Raw genomic sequence first — 20,214 nt, 5'->3', positions numbered from 1 at the left:
TATAATCGACGATCGACATCGCGAGTTCGAGAGAGAGAGAGAGGGCTAACTCGCCATGTCTTTATTCTTTATAATTGACGATCGACATCGCGAGTTCGAGAGAGAGAGAGGGCTAACTCGCCATGTCTTTATTCTTTATAATTGACCATCGACATCGCCATTTCGAGAGAGAGAGAGGGCTAACTCGCCATGTCTTTATTCTTTATAATTGACGATCGACATCGCGAGTTCGAGAGAGAGAGAGGGCTAACTCGCCATGTCTTTATTCTTTATAATTGACGATCGACATCGCGAGTTCGAGAGAGAGAGAGGGCTAACTCGCCATGTCTTTATTCTTTATAATTGACCATCGACATCGCGAGAGAGAGAGAGGGCTAACTCGCCATGTCTTTATTCTTTATAATTGACGATCGACATCGCGAGTTCGAGAGAGAGAGAGGGCTAACTCGCCATGTCTTTATTCTTTATAATTGACCATCGACATCGCGAGTTCGAGAGAGAGAGAGGGCTAACTCGCCATGTCTTTATTCTTTATAATTGACGATCGACATCGCGAGTTCGAGAGAGAGAGAGGGCTAACTCGCCATGTCTTTATTCTTTATAATTGACCATCGACATCGCCATTTCGAGAGAGAGAGAGGGCTAACTCGCCATGTCTTTATTCTTTATAATTGACGATCGACATCGCGAATTCGAGAGAGAGAGAGGGCTACTCGCCATGTCTTTATTCTTTATAATTGACGATCGACATCGCGAGTTCGAGAGAGAGAGAGGGCGAACTCGTCATGTCTTTATTCTTTATAATTGACGATCGACATCGCGAGTTCGAGAGAGAGAGAGGGCTAACTCGCCATGTCTTTATTCTTTATAATTGACCATCGACATCGCCATTTCGAGAGAGAGAGTTGTTAGTATAAACAGCCACCTTTCCATCTCCCATTACAAGAAGAGCCTCCGCACAGTTGCAGGCTAACCCGTTAACCGCCGTCGCATGGCGAGTGGTCCATGGCGAGTTAGCCCTCATGGCGAGTTAGCTGTCAGCCTACCAGTATACTATACTCTGATACTGGTATAGCGAAAAATGCTGTGGTATAACTCCAGAACTCCTTTACTGCCTTTAATAAGGCCAAATCAAAACCCAGCCCTGTTAATAAATGTCGCGCCTTTCTCGTTATTTCAACATTCCCTCGTTATTTCAACATTCTGACACTGCAACAGCTCTATGTTCAGATGTTTGTTGAATAATCGGCGAAAATGCCATACCGGTATTCCTGTATTCTATACCTTACAGCCTTAACCATGCTTTTATCCTTGTTTCAGTGTTTATACCGGTACCATATGCAGATATGTGTACCGTATCTGCGTGTCGGCTTTACAGACTACAGGACTATGAAATCGAAATTAACTTATGGTGCCGGTATAGGCTACTTCTGTAGACCACTTATTCTGTATTCAGTTATTCAACCCACGGTACGGTAACTCATTCGACAATTCAGCACCTGCGCTCTCAGCTGATGGAAAAACACGTGCGATTCAGAAATCAGTCTTGCGTGTAATTATCACGTGATGCTATCTTCGTGAGGCAATCCAAAGTGACTAGAAACCGAGGCAATCTGCAGTCTGTCTGTCTGTCTTGCTTTTCGCTGCGCTCGATAAGGCAAAAGGAGATGCACTACTGTGGAAATACAGAAATAGATTGTTTTATCCCAATTGCAGCATTGGTGCATTTACCCACTTCAATGTAATTCGGAAGCACTATTCGTAGGCATAAACATCGGTAGTCAAAGTGGGATTTTATCGCAGTTCTGCCATAGCCTACTGACAGACTGAAGAAGCCACGTCCAGAATTTATCGTGCTAAAAATTACGGTATAACACGAATTTTGAATACAAATTTTAAATCTTCGTTTACAGATATAAATTTTGTTTTGTCAGTTTATACGTCAAGGACTAAATTGAATGTAATAGATTTCATTTATATGGTACTAGTCGAAATCGCGCTATTGTTAATTGATTTAATGCAGTAATGCTACAGTGCTAACTTATTACTCTTTGAATTAAAGAGTTATGAATGGAGATGTTAAAATTGTACATACAGACATATCTGCATATAGACTGATAGAATAGTATAACACAAAACAAGAGAATACAGTGCGAAACAAACTGACAAAGGAAATGTTGCAATACTTATAAATATGACAATATCTTGATAATATTTTTGAATAATAGGAAGTTGTAATTAAAATAAAATTGCTGTTAATCGAGCCCCTCTTCGCTTTGAATTTTAAAGTCCGAAGAATTGAATTCCTAGATTTGATTCGATGGTTGACCCATGTTATCGCACTGACATTGTACAAAATTCAGTCATTTTTAAACAACTTAAAATGTAAGGGTTCTATTATTCATTTACAATTGTTTTAGCATGTGTACTATATATACTGATATATTGGCAAGAATATTAGTGTTGTTACTAATTGTTTTAGAATCGTAAAACTAATTGAAATATACAATTTCTAACAAGTAATCAGAGGGAACATTGTTTTTATGTGTGGGGATTTTCTGCGATTTTGTCAGCTTAAATTTTGCAACATTCCGCTAGCTTCACAGAAATTATTTCCGTAAAATCCGAAAACAGTTATAACCTACTGACATGACTTTAACAGTATTTGGACCGTAACTGAATTTTTCTATACAAATCAATCAGCGAATTATTCCAATCACTTCTGGACCAATAGGCGACCGATGAATGAGTGTTATATCTATATACAGCATTTCGGTTATGTGATGAAATATTCTATTAGTTCTTCAGACAGCTGGATTTTAATGTCCGAAATACATTTATTGCTAGCTCTGTTCAAATAAGCAACATTACATTCGTAGCAAGTATCCAAAGCAAGACATAAATATAGCCTGGAAGAAGGGAATTAGGGAGATAAATAATCCCTACTGCACTGACTACTGTAGTAAAAAATTAAATTGTAGTGGGAATATATAATTTTATGTGCACTAGAAATATTACCAATATAAATTTTTGTTATGACAGTATAATGTGTATGCTTACACAATTTGTGTAAGAATAATGGAATATCATATTGTTTTAAAATTGATGATTCATTTCTTGTTGACGCTTTTTGATCAAATGCTTTCTTACTGAATTCAAAATAGACTATAAAATATGATTGGCTTCCAACTTGCGCCCAAACTATTTCTCATTGAAAAAAAAAGGTTGCGTTACTGTGCTTATTTCACAGATATTAAAATGGATTGTGTTATATAGGCCTACTTCAGTTATGTGGAATTCATTACTTCAAATCATTTTTCTGTCTTATCAGCTCTTGGCAATTTGTTGGTTGTCACTGCTAGTAACTTTTCGCAGAGACCAATCTCCCTTTCTGACTGAGTATGTGTGACTTTGTTTTATGCAAATTTCCTAAAAAAACACCCTAATTATGATACTTTGACAACTTAAAATCACAATACTGCAATATCAATATGAGTGATGGCCAAAATTAAAACTATGGCCTGATGTTCATATAAATAATACATAAAAATTCGATACAATGCTGCATTCTCTATGACAAAAAGAAATCACCGTCATTTCTATTGAAAAGAAATTACCAGTCAAGGGATCAATACATTACTAAACAATAACTGTGCTTTTGCTGCATGAGGGATAAACCTGTAATATTAATTTAATTTTAAATATATGTTCTGCTATGAGCAATAACTTTCCAAAATCCTATATATTCTTTCTAAGTAAATAAATGTACATTGTAATGATAGTAACTTTATCTTTTATTTTTTATTCAAGTCTTTGATCTGAAGTTCAATTTAATAACAGTTAATTTGAGGGTAAGTTCACTTTGTGTGAACACTCCTTTGGTACCATGGATTTTGGAATGCCACATCATCAAAAACATGCATGGAATGCTCTCAAAAAAGCTGTGAATGATTATGCCGAAATCACAGGAAGTGAGGTAAGTCATTTCTCAGATTGTGAAGATTTTGAATATTTTTTGCTCAAAATGGATTTGTACTAATATTTTGTGCTTAAATTTTTATGCGTTATTTTTTTTCTAGGTTGCAGTTGTGACAAGCTACTTGAAGTCCTCAATGCAACAAGGTGCAGGCGATGCTCCAATGGCTAATACAGAAAGTGTAAGATATTATAATTTGGTACTACTTGTTCAAGAAGTTTTATTGCTTTATTCCTACCTTGAGCCATTTTTAATTGTTAAAGCACCAACAATGACTTTATTAATATTGATTTTGCTATTACCCGATGAGTTTTTTTGGTATTCTGGAATTTTTGCATGAATATATTTACGTCAGGAAACATTTTTAGTTCTATAACAAAATCTTGTTTAAGATTTAAGCTTTCAAAAGAGATAGAGATATCTGCTTAACTCTTAACTGTATTTGTCAAGTTATTTTATTTGAGGGCAACATTGGCTGCTAATATCTTCGTATTTCTAACATTTTAATTCATGGTTTTGACTTGTTTTTCCATGTTATTTTTTTATTTAATTTTACTATAAATTCTTGAACTCGGCTAATTTTAGATCCCATTTCATTATAGTGTGTATGATCTCGTAAATTTTGTGAACTGTGTGAAACAATGATTTTCAGTTTATTATTAAAACGTGTTGGAATAGGAATCATAACTTTTAAATAGAATCTTGAAAAATAAGTTTGCGGTCAACATGACGTCTAACCTCATTTTTATTATGAGATAATTGTAATTTTACATCCAACTTTTATACAAAGAAAAAATATTATAATACGCGATAGAAGTAAAGTGACTTCCCTCAGTCTTGTGTAATCCTTGTTTGCAAAGGACATAGGGTACATATTCAATATTTATTATAGGAAAAAGTCAACAATGGTGCAATCAAATTCACAATTGTTTAACTGGTTGGATGTTTTGTTTATTTTTGCATGGGATTTCACCCGGTATAATATACTGTCATCTTATGCTAAAAGAATCATGTATAGTCGAAAGTTCTAGAACTAAAGTGCTTTTCAAACAAGACATAAAATTGTGGCAAATTCAATATTCATCACACTTACTGATTTATTATTACCTAACTATCACACGGACCATACAGAATTATGACTGCTACTGCATTATGCACTAGCCTGTTGGTGACAGATATAAAATAGTTTGCTTAGGAAAAGAACTAGTTAGTAATGTGACTATCATTCTTGTAGATTTCAGTTGTGAATTGAAAAAGATATTTAAATTTACGTTCAATTTGATTACTATTTTTTTTAATTCCTGATTATCTGATTGTCAATTACCGTAATTGTCCGTAATCAAGTAGATCTGTATTAGAAATATTAAACTTCCAGATAAGATACATGGCATCTTGGTTTGTCTTCATGTCATTATTAAAGTATTTGTCAGCAATTTGTATATAGAGTTCAACTTCATTTTGTTTTCTAAAACTCCTCAATAAATAATTGCTTCATATGAAAATATCTTGAAGTAGGTTTTTGATTTTTAGTCTGTAGCTTTGCATGGCCATGGAGATATATTGCGACGACTTCGTGAATGTTTGGAACATATTAAAAATTCATCTCAAGTTTCTCAGAAAAATGTTGTCGGCAATGGATGGGGACATAATGCTAATTCAAGTACAACAGGTAGGCTACTGATATATTTTTTATTGGAAATTGTTGACTTCAGCCATGTTCATAGCGCACTTACGACCTTTTTGACCTTCAATTTATTTGGTCTACCACAATTGACAATGTTCGTGCGCTCTTATCAAAATAGCAAGGCCACGGTTCAGTTCAGTACTTTAATAATCTCTTGGGAAAGAAAATCTTAACAAACATATGTTGTTGACTAATTGAATAATGATTTATTATTATTTTTATGATTTTGTATTGATGATTGTATTGTAGCAGAATTATTTGGGTTTTTCCATATTCAAAAGGTGTTTTTTTTTCAATTTCTACGTTGCCTTTTGAATTGAACTATCATGCAGAAAATTAATGCATGGTTTTTTGTACTCCTATGCAAATTGTGGTTATACTGCCAATTATTATGAAAATACACTGATCAGCAAATAGTTTTATAGTAAAACATCTATGAACATAAACACAGACTTGTCACATTTTTTACATAAATAAAGAATTATATTTAATACTATCATATAGCATCTATTTTTGACCAATTTTCCTTATTTTTTCAGCTGCAACTTCGATTCCAATCAGACAACCTATTCGTGCAGAAGAGACTCATCACAGTCAGGCTGTCGCAAGGTATTTTATAATTTTTTCTTCGTCTCAATCAACAATAATTTCCAGTTTTATATAGTGATAACGTTTTACTGATTCTGTAGTACATGGTGCTCAAGGTTCCATGTGTTGTAAAATTGGTATATGAGTATATCCATAAAAGTATTTTCCTTGTTGTGTGTAGTTGCTTATTCAGCATTGATGTCATTCAGAATTTATTTGTAACAATTTTTCTTGCAAGAGTTTGCAGTTTTATGGTAACCATTCAGTTTTGATTTTGTGTTGTTTGGTTTTTCGCAAAATTATTTGCGAGGCTGACGAACAGATTATAGGATAATTTAATGTGTTTTGTTACGCATCTGTAATTTCAAATGTAAAAATCACTGATTGATCATATTTATGGTCTCAACTACACTAGAATTATTACGGTAGTCTAATGCAGTGGTTCCCAACCGCCGGTCCGCGGACCGGTGCCGGTCTGCGAAGCTTTTATTGCCGGTCCACGAGAAATTCCGTTGTTTTGTTGTTTTCCGCCGTCATATTGCGACGTCTTTCGCGACATCATGGCGCCGAGCAATCACACTTTTCGCTTTTTTGGCTCCGATTCATCACGAATTCGCTCTATGAAATCTGGTAAGATTCAGAAACCTAAAAAATCTATATCATACGTTATGCATATTTCTTTCTTTTTAAACCAGAAAACAGTCAAAAACAGTATAGTTTTCAAGTGATGTATGAACTTGTTGCAACCCTACAGGTGGCCACGAGCGCAAAAAAGCATGGGCTGCAGAGATCTTTTCCAGTATTTTGAGCAGACACAGTAGGATTTTGAGCTTGGTGCCAAGTCATCAACGACTTTATCATTGTGATGTAAATTCATTCATTCAAGGCGTCAATCAACTGCAGAGGGATTATTATGATAAACCCAACGAAAAAGAAAAGGCTTGATTAAAATTGTGATTCAACTTTACAGTTCAGATTTAAAACAGAATTACTTGAAACAATTTTAGATGTTTCTTGATAACGAATACCCATATTCGAGCAATCAAACCGTAGTAGTATATATTTACGATCAAACTGTTGTCCGTATTTTCAAACAGTTACTGCGTTAGTTTTTCTCCATGTTTTTTTTTTAGGTGTGTATATTTTGCACACCTGGAAGCATATTGGGTGCCCGGAATTGCATTCTATTACGCAAATATATGTTATTCGTTTCTGTTCGGGTTATCTCAAATTTTTGCCGGTCCGCCAACACAATTAATTTAATTTTACCGGTCCACCAGGGTAAAAAGGTTGGGAACCACTGGCCTAATGCAGCATTCAAAACAATTATTTAAATCAATTCACATGAAGTATTAACTATAGTACAAGGCCAACCAAGTTAAGCAATCTAAGTAAAATACAATCTGAAGAACAAGAACGAAACAGTTAAAACATGCAATGAAATATAATGTAATGTTCATCTCCACCCTCCGGCAGAGGCGCAGAGTCTTTTAAATTAAGAAATGTTTTGTTCAGTTCAGTTAACATTATAGTTCTCCTCAAGTCGTCCTGGCTTGTTGTAGGGCTGTAACCTCTGAAGCGCCCTAGGCAATCTTGGAGCTCTGCTGGTTAGCGATGGGCTCACATGATGACTTGGTTGTATTTCCACCGGAGTGTCTTGAGTAGTTCCTGCATTATGACTCCCAGAGTTTCCAATGTCTTCATCTCTCTCTCCGCTGGGGGGAATTGTTGGTGAGAATGGCATGATCGGCGGAGGTTGAATGATGATGCAAGGTCGTATAAATCGTCTGTTTTGTATAGTCACTCTTCCCGAGCCATCTACTCTGATTTTGTATTGTCTGTAAGGTAGGATTTCTACAATTCGACCAGTCCTGTTCCAGTGTCGTGGCTTGTTTGGGACTTGTGATTGTATAACGACTGTTGTCCCAACTGACAGTGGAGGGAGTTGTCTCGATGTGTTGTTATATTTGTCGATAATGATGTGATGGCGGTTAGCTAGTTTCTGCTCACGTTCCCCTGCAGATATAATCCATTGTGGATGGGGACGGTAATGCTGTGGATTTGTAGGAACGTGATCCCGCAGTTGTCTATGCAGAAGTATCTGAGCTGGGCTGAGATCAATGTCTTGCAGAGGAGTGTTCCTGTATTGTAGGATTGCCTGTGCTGCCTTATTATTATTCAGAGAACCGTCAGGTGATGTGCTATCACGAATGATCCTCTTGGCAGTTTTAACTCCGAGCTCTGCCCGTCCATTAGATTGTGGGTAAGATGCTGAGGACTTTCGATGCTTTATTCCCCAATCAGTTAAAAAGTTCTGGAATTCGGATGAGGTGAATTGAGGTCCACCGTCTGAGTCAAATTCTTCTGGTGCTCCATAGGATGTGAATAACCCACGACATGAGTTGATGAGCTCTTTAGTGATTGATCGATGTGGTGGGTAATGAAAAATACTGATCCAACCACTGAATCTGTCTACAACAGTTAGGTAGCAGTGGTTCCCCAGTACAAAGTAGTCGGCGCATATGTGTTGAAAGGGATACTGTGGCGCCGGGCTCGATATCATTGGCTCTTTAGTTTGAGATGGAGCTTATTTCGTGTAGGTGAGGCATCCAAATCGAAAGTTTCGGATCATGGCGTTCATGCCCGGCCAATAGACTGATTGGTTTGCTCTTGCTTTCATGCCTGTGATCCATTGATGCGCAGAGTGGAGTGACCTCAGTATGGTCTTGCGAAGGGGAGTGGGAATAACTATGCGAGAGTCCATTAGTATTACATTGTCTTTAGTTGATAGGCGATCTCTCACACCCCAATAATCCCGGATTTCAGGCGGTGTCCCATGTCTTGTGTTAGGGAATCCATTCTCAATTGTTTTGATGAGTATGTTGTAGCTTTTGTCAGACTTTCCATGGCTTCTAATGTGATCCAGGGTCACAAGCGCATCGTCATCATTTATTGAGTTGATGACAGATTGTTGAATTGCGTGAACACGAGCTTCGCACTGCTCTGTTGTTGTTACTTCATCAGATGATGGGTCATTTCGTGCTATGTCCATCACTGCATTTTTCGTATCTGTTATTTCCAAGGCTGTGGGATTGCGTGATAAAGCATCTGGTGCTTTGTGCCATTTCCCTGGGCAATGCTGCATTGTGAATCTATATCGCAGGGTGTGTTCTTTCAAGTTTTGTATTCGAGGATTTTTAATACTATCCAGGTCTCGATCTTTAAAGATTCCCAATAAGGGTTTGTGGTCAGTGGACACAATGAGGTTTTGGCAACCTAAGGTAAACATTCGTGCGTGTTGTAAGGCCCAGGATACTGCTAATGCTTCTCCTTCAGTGGGTGAGTATCGACTTTCTGTTGGCGTGGTGAACCTGGAGTTGGCATAAACCAAATGCCAACCATCTTTGCAGCAAATAGGAACTTTATCGATCGAGCAATCACAGTATTTTTGAAGAAGAACGTATCCGATCCCATCTTTGCTCCAGTCACATTGGAGGCAAGTTGCACGTTTTGTGTCAAAGGAACGTATGCCCTGTTTAACTGTCTCACACAGTAATTGTTTTGATGTTTCAAATATTTTTTCCAAAGCTTCATCCCAGTAAAATTTTGAGTTTGGCTTTATGAGTTCACGAAAAGGTAACATTATTTCACTTATTGAATAAGCCCATGAAACTTGATTAACTAAACCAAACCAAGATCTGGCTCCAGTGATGTCTTTAGGGACTGGGAAATCTCTAATTGCTTTGAGAAGTTCTGCTGATGGTGTTATGCCATCTGGTGTTATGTTGTATCCTGCGAATGAGATTGTGTCTCTGCAAAATTTAAATTTCTTTGAATTCAGTACAATGCCATTTGTTTCGCATGTTGCTAGGTAATCCCAAGTGTGGAAGAAGGCTTCTTCTATATTTGTATCATATAGTAGCGTGTCGTCAACGCATTTTACTTTGCGAGGTGTATTGTTTATAATATCATCATAACGTCTTGTGTATGCATCTCCAGCTGCAATGAATCCTTGAGGCATTCGTTTGTACATGTATCTTCCCCATTCAGTTATGAAAGTCGTTAAATGCTGACTTTCCTCATCCAGTTCTATGGCGTGATATCCATCTACAGCATCCAGTACGGTCTTTTTAGTTTTAGGAGGTATCTGACATGCCAGTTGAAATGGTGTCTGACAATGATGAGTTTCTCTCAATGACTGGGAGTTTAGGTGCTGGAGGTCTATAGTACGTCTGGGTGTGCCATCCTTCTTTGCAATTGTTACCATTCTGCTGCACCATTCAACTGGTTGCCCTACAGGGACAGGTTCTATAATACCCCTTTCTACATCTCTGTCTAGACTGGATTTCACTGCTTCTTTCCAGTGGTATGGTACTGGAATAGGAGTATGATGTGCAAATGGTTGAGCATCAGACTTTAGGTGAATGTGGGCTGGGGGTGCATTCATTTTTGGAAATGGTGTGACATTGTTAAATGCAGTGTTTGCAAATTCCGCCAATAAGTACTTTTCCAGTCGGGGGACGTTCGTGTCCATTGGTGGGAATGGCAAATTTCTTGGTCGTTTCGGTAATTGGCCCAATGAATTCTCACTAGTGGGGATGTCTGCTGTGCTAATTTTTGCCACGTTTGCTTCCATTTCCATAGGGTAAGGAAATGCTTTAGAAAGGATTCTGGTATCAATGCAGCCTTGGCGACTGAAGTACATACGATCCACTTTGTTACAAATGTAAACTTGTTGTGTGGTAGAGTGTCCACCAATTATAAATTTGACCGGCAGCCAGCCGAAGCAAGTCAGTGTTGATCCTCCAACTGCCGTCACTATCTTATGACATTTAAGCAACTGATTTTGTTTGATTTGCATGCTCTGCAAATGCTTTGGGCCAGCTAAGCAAATGTTTGCTCCACTATCTGGGAATATTAGTACCGTGCATGGTTTCGAGTTGCGATTCTGAGGAAATGGATGTACTGTTGCTTGAATTTCATCCATTCCATGTTGTCCTGTAGTAAAGCAGTGACGTTTTTTGTTATAACGTACATGAGCTAGTAGGGCATTAGCTTCTGCTTGTGGTTGGTTTTTCTGGGGCTGATTCACCTGTCGGCAAACTCGAGCAAAGTGATTGAGCTGTTTACAGTTGGTGCAAGTTTTCCCCCAGGCAGGACATTTTGTTGAACGGTTCCTTGAACCTGGAAATCCGTGAGATAGACTTCCACAACCTGCGCATGGCCTTTGCGATTCGCGGGTGTTTGGTGTTTGTTTGTTGTAAGTTTGTGCCGCATATACTTCTGCGGTTTTCTGAAGTTTTGATTGGTCTCTTACAGCGGTTTCAAAGGCTTCTGAATGTTTGATAACATCTTCTAACGTCTTAAATTGGTTGGCCTTGGCGAGCAATTCAGTCTGGAGGCTTGTGCTATGGACACCTCTGATGAATTGATCTCGAACGTGGTGTGACGATAGGTTGTGTTTGCATTGAGGACAAGAAAATTCACAGTCCACTGCTACTGACTTCAGTCTGGTGATGAATTCCTGAATAGATTCTGTTTCTGTTTGAATTATTGCACCAAAGTTCATGCGATGAACTGTGGGGTTTGAACGTTGTGTAACAATTGTTTCAATTGCTTTAAGAGTATCCTCTTCATCGAGACTGAAAAAGTCCGTTACTGTGTTGATTATGCTTGTTTGAACTGCTTCATCGCACATGTTGTATAACTGGGAACTGTATTGTTCATCAGAAAGTCTTGTCATTTTCTTAAACACTTCCCAATCTGTTTTGAATTTTCGAAATTGAGGTCGTGTCATGTTTATTTCTATCCGCGGCATTCTGGGTGGAGGAGGCTTTATGATATTAGAGTCATTTCTTGGTGCATCTATTGTTTGTTGTGTGTGGGCTTCGAGTGTCATTTTTGCTTTGCTGTGGCTGAGGATGGCTAAAATATCCCCAACAGCTTGGATACCCAAATCAGACAAATCTGTTTTAGATAGATTAGGAAGTGTGACTTCAGTTATACGGTTTTCCATGAATTTTCTAGAATATATTGATGCTTCCTCCGCAGGTATTTCAGCTGATATGAAAAAATCTCTCCAACTGTCTTCTGTTCGCAGCGCCATATTTAAATCAATTCACATGAAGTATTAACTATAGTACAAGGCCAACCAAGTTAAGCAATCTAAGTAAAATACAATCTGAAGAACAAGAACGAAACAGTTAAAACATGCAATGAAATATAATGTAATGTTCAACAATGACAGATTTCTAAAAGACAGATATTAGAAAATGTCTTTTTGACAAATTAATTTTGTTTTATCTTTTTGGAAAAGTTTTTATAATAAAGCATTTAATTTGTGTAAAGTATCGATGATTCAAAACTGTGTCTAAATACCAATTCTAATAATGATTGTAACTTCTAACTTCTTTGAAGGTGAGAGATTTCGCCTAGCTATTAATAAACTAAGATATCGTAATGAAATCAGGAAATTTTTGAAATGATACATTTGCAATAATATTGAAATTGTAGAAAAACTGTAGGGATGGAATAACTATAAGGAAGTGTTCACAGATGTATGAAATAAATTAATCATTGAATGGCTTAGTAATGCTATCACATGATTATGTTGATTACTATTTTTTGACTCAGATAAATATGATTGATTACTAGGCAGACATATGAAAGGTCATCAAAAAGTCAAAAGTTATATAGTTTTTAAAATATGTCATATTTCATAGCTGAATACTTGGATCCTTTTCTATGGGACAGGAGGTATACATTTGATCATTTTGTTAAATTATTGTTGTTGTTAGGACAACTTTTAGTAGAGAAAAAAATCGATTCTTTTTCCTCTAGTTAGTGGTCCTCAAATCTAAGAAAAATGATATATAAGACAAATGAACAATACACAAGAGTCACTGGTGAAAAAATTGTTGAAAATAGGGTTAGTTCCAGTCAGGCTCTTTGTTTCATGTTATGCGGCCTTCATGTTCATGTATTTTTGAGCAATGCTTTTTGGACACGAAGTGGGCGTAACGATTGTTTCAATATTATGTTGGTCTTGTTGTTGTTGTTCTTTGACACTTTTTGGACATCTAGTGGAAAATCTAAAAAAACGCTTTTCTCTTTCATTACTGGACCGATTGCTTCGAAATTTTTACTGGTTAAAGATGAAATTTTTCTCCAGAATGCTATTACTTTTATTTATTTCAAATATTTCTGTTAGCTCTGTGAGATTTGTTTTTGTTTGCTATGACGTCATTAAACGTTCTGCGGACATCGGACGCCATTTTGTTTCCTACTGTACTGCTTCGCTTGGTGTGAATATATATTTGTAGACTGTGATCTGACGGTACTGCGAACAGACGTGTCCATATATTTGGGCGTAGCTCTCTTGTTATTATTGATATTTTTTTTATTTTCTATTTGCAAATTTCTAAATTTATTCACTGAGGCTAAATAACTGTATAGTGGAACTTGTTTTTCAGATATCAATTATCAATACATACAATATTAATAATACATCTCATTTACAATTAAATATATATATTTCAATTTTCAGACCTTGGTTATGGATAACAGTTCTGAAATTGCTAAAACTATTACCAATAACAAATTCTTTACTAAACTAAACTCTAAACTAAACTGAAAATTTTTATTGAATAATTCTGTGGCGTCTTACACAAATTATGGTATATTTACAAAATAAAAGACTGGAAAGATACATGGTTTCATTTTCAAAAGCTTTAATTTTAGGCTAAATTTGTGTGAATAGATTTTTGATAACTGGATACAAGATGATTATTTTTTGATAAATACTTTCAGCAAATTGAAATAGGTAATGTTCATGTAGATTGCATCCCGATGCTTATAAGTAACTAGTATCGTTGTAAGGATAAAATGTCAAATTCGTTGTATTTTCGATGATTATACAAGCTCAAACGATGCAACCTTTAACAATAAGTTTATCATTGACTTAATTTTTTAACTTCAATTATTTCTCAAGCATGGTCCGTAGAAAGAATATGACCCCTCTTTTAATACCTTATCCTCGATCATCAATACCTTATTATTCTCATGTGTCAATTTTTTGACTGTTTGATTTCTTCTATTTGTTCAGATCTTTATGCTCTTCGTTTCAATCTCTCAAATTAGAACAAAACCCTCGATTGAACTTTGGACAATCAGGTAACCTTGGCTTTGTCTAAAATTATTTTGTTGTAGACGAAAATAATTTAACTTGAATTCCACTATGGTACAAAAATACTAACGCACAATACAAAAGAAATTCAGAAAAGTTGATAAAAAGGTTCAAACATGAAACAAGAATATTGTATCTATTTGTACTTTGATATCAAGCTTGGGGGCATGGTAAATCGTTATATTGTGTTCTTGTGTCATACCTGCAGCGGCAGTTGCAATTGCAAGGGGCATTCTAGATCTTAAATTTACTCATAACTCAGAAGCGAACTAACATGATGAAATGGTAAAAAACAAGTGTTATATAAATTGAATAAATATATTAGATTGCATGTAATTTGCTTTCTGTTATTTTAAATTGGTGTTAGTTATTCGATAAATTTAATAAATAGTATGAAATATGAATAAAAAAAATTCATTTATCTTTCATATGGTCTGAAACATAATAAATATATACTGTCATAGCCAATAAAGCAGATGCCGCAAAACTATGATTCATCTCAAATTTCACTTGAATTATAATTTTATTTTAAGGACAGGGAATTCTTAATAATAATATTAATATATACAAACTGCGGCTATCAAAATTATTTTCAATGTCATTGAATTTACCATGAAAAGGTATAATTTTCAAGTTTTAATTTCAGGATTTCCTGTTGTGAACTCTGATTCTGCCAGACGAGGAAATAAACGTGGAAGTCGCAAAAAATCAGAGCGAACTACTAATGGCGAAAAGTCAGATTTTGAGCTGGATGAAAATTGTATGTAGTACCTGTATAATATCTCAACCTAGTTGTGTAAGAATGTCTATCAGAGTATAGATAAGGCCATGAGGATGATCACCCATATAGTGAAATGGTAACCTTGATTGTTAGAATAATTACAAATAAAAGATGTTATATAAATAGCCTACCTACTGAAAAATTCATTGCAAACTTGTCACAGGAAATCATTATTATGCTAAGCTTCCATAATTATAAAATTAGGCGCTCCAGAAATATGCGTACCAATATGGAGTTAACTAATTTTGTTCGCCTACTTCACATCAAGTTGTGTAAAGGGACTGAAACCTATAGGCAGGGGGATATTCACTTGGATAACACAGACAGTCCCCGAACTTGTAATAGAACTAAAATTAGAAAAATCGGAATAAAATTATTGCCTAATCCTAACCTGGTACACATACCTAAAATTATACGACAGTACCTAAAATTATGAGTAATATTTGAATTATTTGGAAAATCGTAAGCTATTGTAATTATTATTTTAAAAACTTATTCACTGTATAATAAAATATTGTTATTTTCCTTCAATTCATAAATTTAGACAGTGACATGAAATATTTTTCCATAAGCTGGATCACTTTTACTAGCATGTAATGGGACTGCAATTCCTTAACTATAAAGTGACAGTTTGATGTAATTAGTACATATGATCACATATGTCACTTCTACATCATGTGAATTCTATTCAGTATTATTTGAGCAACAATCAGATAGGACATCAGAAGATGATTCAGAAACGGATGACGATGATAGCGATGATGAAATTTCTGATAGTATGTTTTGTGAACTTAATATAGAATAACTGTATTAATTAAGAAGAATTGAAAAAAAATTTATTATTTGTTTGTGCTGCTGTTTTCCAGCCATTTGTTTATATAAAAAAAGTTGAGTTTTATGGTTATATACTGTGCGCTAAATCACTTTTATTAAAGTAATACTAAACTGCCATAATTAAATATTGCATAACTTCAGTGTGTTTTGAAAAGGCTGTAAAATTACTATAGTTTCAGCGTTTAAGATTGGCTCATTTTCCTTATTAAGAGTAGAGACAGTTAATGCACATTATGACAATTCATCTGAAAGTTTCTTTTTGTCAACATTCATGACCATTTTCTCATGAAGCCTTATAATTTAGAAAGAAAGTAAATTGTAAAATCTATTGTTTTGGTTTCTTTTTCAAGTACCGAGACCTCAACGAGTATATGGAAACCATCACCATCTATCTACTATACACAGACCTCCAATTGATAATCAATCGCATAATGATCCGAATCAATTTGCAACATCATTACCTGTCAATATTAATATGAATTTTGGTGAGTGAAATAAAAAAGATGAATTACTTAGTAAACAAAAAGAAATAAAGACTATTTAGCATCTGGATTAATGTTGTTTAAATGTTCAAAAATCATGTTTTCAATACTTCCTGGTGGATTAATTATAACAGTTATTTTTCCTCATGCTAATATGGTATTATTCTATACTTTAGTGCAAAAAACCGAAGTTCCAAGATTTACGGATAACCAAGGTCCTCGTGCTCCAGTCGTTTATAATGCACAGAATAATAAGCAAAATGTTCCAACGGCCTTCGCCGGTGTCAGCCGTTCCAGACCTGTTCAAAGAGGTTTCCATGTAAGAAAATTCTAACTCATTTGAATATCAACAGTTTGGCCCTTTAATCACTATTGTAGTATAATGTGTTTTTCAAGGGGTAAATTAATATTGAGATAAATAGGGTATGAGTCCACTACCTAAATGCATTTCCTGGTTATTAATTCGGCATTGATAAATCATGGTAAATTGGAAAATTTGTTACTCACATAGCCAGTGTTTGTTGTGAATCAGTACATACATTTCATGTGACAAATTTACTTTGTTTCCATACAGTCTGTGTGTTCAGATGAAGCAAGAATATATATTCCTCATTGGCCAGGCTCCCCAACAAGGGTAGCACCAAATGCTAGGTTTGGAATATAAATTGACAGAAATATTTCGAATTCTCTCTAACTCTACATAATTTTATCTAGGACACTCCCAATCCAGAAACAATGATGGCATCGATGCAAGCATTGGCTCGAAGCGTCACTGACGACAGTGCTTTAATTTTTGGAGAACGTCCAAGGCCAAGAATTAACACTGGTGAATCGAGACATGTACGAGCCCTCCATTAGCTGGTGTCAATTTTTCTTCTTTTTTTTTCAATTTTTTTTTAAGAACACTAACGTAAATGTGTCGTTATTTTTTCTCCGTGAATATAATAGAAAACTTAGAAATTGGTGCCCGAATAGACATTGCAACTACCCACTACATTTGTTTTCTTCACTTAACTGTGTATAAAAACGAACTCGGATTATGCTTTCTAAAAATGCCTATTGCTGTGGGTTTAAAAATGATATTTTTCCTGTTACCCAATTTTTTGCTACAAATCTTCCTTATACTGTTAGAAAGTGTTTTGTCAGTTGGTGAAGGATAGTTTATTGAGCTTTTTTAGTTTATTGATTTTTTTCTATTTTACTATTTGTTCGTTGTGTCAGATCTTTTCTGACCATGTCTATTCTAATTTACTTTTAGTTATAAAAATATGCGTTGCAATTGACATGCTCTTATTTGTTATGGTACGGTGTGTATTGAGAATGAATCTTGATTGTTTTGTGTATTTGCTACAGAATGGTTGTGCCTTGTAGAATTGATTGACAAATGTTGAAATCTGCTTATTGTGTTATGCTTTGTTCCGGTTTGACTGCAAATTTGTGAGTGATTTTTTATCTTGTTGACTTCGGATGGTATGATGGTTGTTGACTTCGGATGGTTGGACACAATCATGAATTATTGTGTTGGTTTTGGCTCTTTTTTTCCTCCCTTTGACTGCCCTTTGCAATTATTTGTTTGTTCATCAAGTTATGTTAAATCCAACACCCAAACCTAATTTTAACTAGGCTTCAATTTTCATCCAAATTCCAATCGTTTTTTGCTTGGTTTTCCCATACCCTGTAAATTGTGTGGTTTTTCTATCTGTATTTAGTTTTAAGAACTAAATGTCAATTTTATACGGACTATGTAATGTTTCAGAGAAGAAAGTATCAATGTCCTGTTGATAATCTTACCTGTCTTCTCTTGGAAGAAAGTTATCTATTTGCACTATCACTGAGATGGTGCTGTCCAACTTCATGCACACTCACACTATGAGTTTCATTATTAACATTTTTCGGGGCGCATTTGCTTAATAGAATCCCAGGTGGAATAGGAATAGTGCCCAGATCAACCGTCCTACTAAGATGGACTGTGGGTGAACCAGTATCATTCGTGTATGTATAGAACCGAATTAGTTTTGTGTTGCAATTTTAACTAACATACAGATAAAAAAAAAGTGTTCCTGTTTCTCGTACTGTTCTAAAATGTGACCTACTTCAACTTTATCTCTTATACTGGCTAATATCTAAATAACCAGCTGTGTTTGTGTTTTGTGCCACATATGAGCCGCTTTTGTGACATTTGAATTATTATATTTCTTTACTGTTGTGCTATAATTTTTCCCTTTTTCATACATGGAAATAATGAAGAACATCCTTCGCTTTAATACTTATTTATCTTTATTGATACTTTCAAATGATAAATAACTGATACAGCTTACAGACCCAACAAATCATTTGATTAAAATCAAAGTCAAAATTTGCAAAAAAATAAAAATCACAAGAAGTACCGAGTTATAGGATTTCTGCTACTCCTGTAGTGTGTGTACCAGGTTAGGGTTAGGTCATAATTTCATTCCGATTTTCCTTATTTTAGTTCTATTACGAGTTCGAGGCTTCCGTTCCTTTACACACAACTTGATGTAAAATAGGCGAACGAAATTAGTTACCTCCGTATTTCTGGATTTCCAAATGGGACGGGAACCGTTAAAATGTCCTATGTCCCACCACTCTAGAGTATTTACATACACATGAGTGTCAACTGTAGCACAGGTTGAAAAATAGTTTCAAGTTATTTTCTCTTCAAATTTCTTTTTGGTGCCCCATATGGCAAAATCGTTTTAAAGTCTGATATTTTACAGTAATTAAGGCTTTGTATGCTACTGACTTAATCTAAAACAAAAAACTGATTTTTTTTGCTCATTATACATCATTTTGCTATGTTGAGATGACATTATGAATTGCGCACTAACTTTGTATGAACTGAGTTGATGTTGCAACATCGCATTAATTATGTTTTGCAATTCTGTGTCTGTGGAATGTATCCCTTGTTTTTTTTCATTACCTCAAATTTAGAACATTATTAGTGGATTATGTTAAGTAAGGCTTCTAGTTAATCATGTGAATCATTACACTGAAATTAATACAGTTCTTTATAGCTTCACCAAGCTCCACCTAAGAATGCTAAATTTGTATGAACCTGTACATGTTAGCTATGTTTTCATCTTCAAAATGTCGCTTTTGTGCTAATAGTCCGTCCTCTCATCTGCGCTAATTATACTTCAATTGGTGGTTGGTTTCTCTCCCCCATCCTGAGCATGGTGTGATGACATCTTCCAGGGCCTTTTTCGCCAAGCATGGGTAGCAGGTGTAAAAACTTCTATGATAGTCTCGAATCCAGCTGCATTAAATTAATTCTATGGTAGAATTTAGTCCATTATGCTACCATATCAGCAAATTCAATTGTGTTTGAGAAATGTTTTACAAAGTAACTTTACTTTACTGATGATTTGACTTTATTTTTCTTCCGGCTTGTATCGTTGGTTAATAAACCGGTGCTTTTATCATTGTTCAAATGTCTATTTTAGATTTGTTCCTATGCAATATTGTTGTGTTTAAGGCGGTTATTTTGGCATCTGGGGTTGACGAAAATAATGTGAATCGGTAACCATACCGACCAATTGCGACCTGTGGTTATATTTAGTCGATAACGTCGTTTTCACTAGATTAGCGTGTTTGCTGGGCCAAAATAAGAGTCGGCAAACGTAACCACACCGTGGCTATTTTGCGTGGAAAGGAAGGTCAGGT

At 35.4% G+C, this 20,214-nt stretch overlaps 1 protein-coding gene across 1 annotated transcript; it reads left to right on the top strand.

Moving 5' to 3' along the window:
- Positions 1 to 1,605: 1,605 nt before the first annotated feature.
- Positions 1,606 to 19,986, top strand: LOC120333873 (uncharacterized). The gene is made up of 10 exons (XM_039401252.2): positions 1,606 to 3,976; positions 4,080 to 4,157; positions 5,507 to 5,645; positions 6,200 to 6,269; positions 14,353 to 14,420; positions 15,080 to 15,193; positions 15,907 to 15,990; positions 16,399 to 16,533; positions 16,707 to 16,849; positions 17,245 to 19,986. The coding sequence occupies exons 1-10, from the start codon at positions 3,887 to 3,889 to the stop codon at positions 17,386 to 17,388; spliced, it is 1,065 nt and encodes a 354-aa protein (XP_039257186.2). The 5' UTR covers positions 1,606 to 3,886; the 3' UTR covers positions 17,389 to 19,986.
- Positions 19,987 to 20,214: the final 228 nt, after the last annotated feature.

This window comes from Styela clava, chromosome 15, assembly GCF_964204865.1.
Source record: "Styela clava chromosome 15, kaStyClav1.hap1.2, whole genome shotgun sequence".
Taxonomy (NCBI): Eukaryota; Metazoa; Chordata; class Ascidiacea; order Stolidobranchia; family Styelidae; genus Styela; species Styela clava.
Note: the sequence above shows the minus strand (reverse complement) of the source record. Positions and strands in the feature narration are given on the sequence as shown.

What these genes read in the sequence shown, in the direction of transcription:
- LOC120333873 (XM_039401252.2), top strand. Translation starts at nt 3,887, where the DNA reads ATGGATTTTGGAATGCCACATCATCAAAAACATGCATGGAATGCTCTC. An exon ending in ATTGAACTTTGGACAATCAG is followed by an intron (nt 14,421 to 15,079) that starts GTAACCTTGGCT and finishes TTTTAATTTCAG; the next exon opens with GATTTCCTGTTGTGAACTCT. An exon ending in CTGTTCAAAGAGGTTTCCAT is followed by an intron (nt 16,850 to 17,244) that starts GTAAGAAAATTC and finishes AATTTTATCTAG; the next exon opens with GACACTCCCAATCCAGAAAC.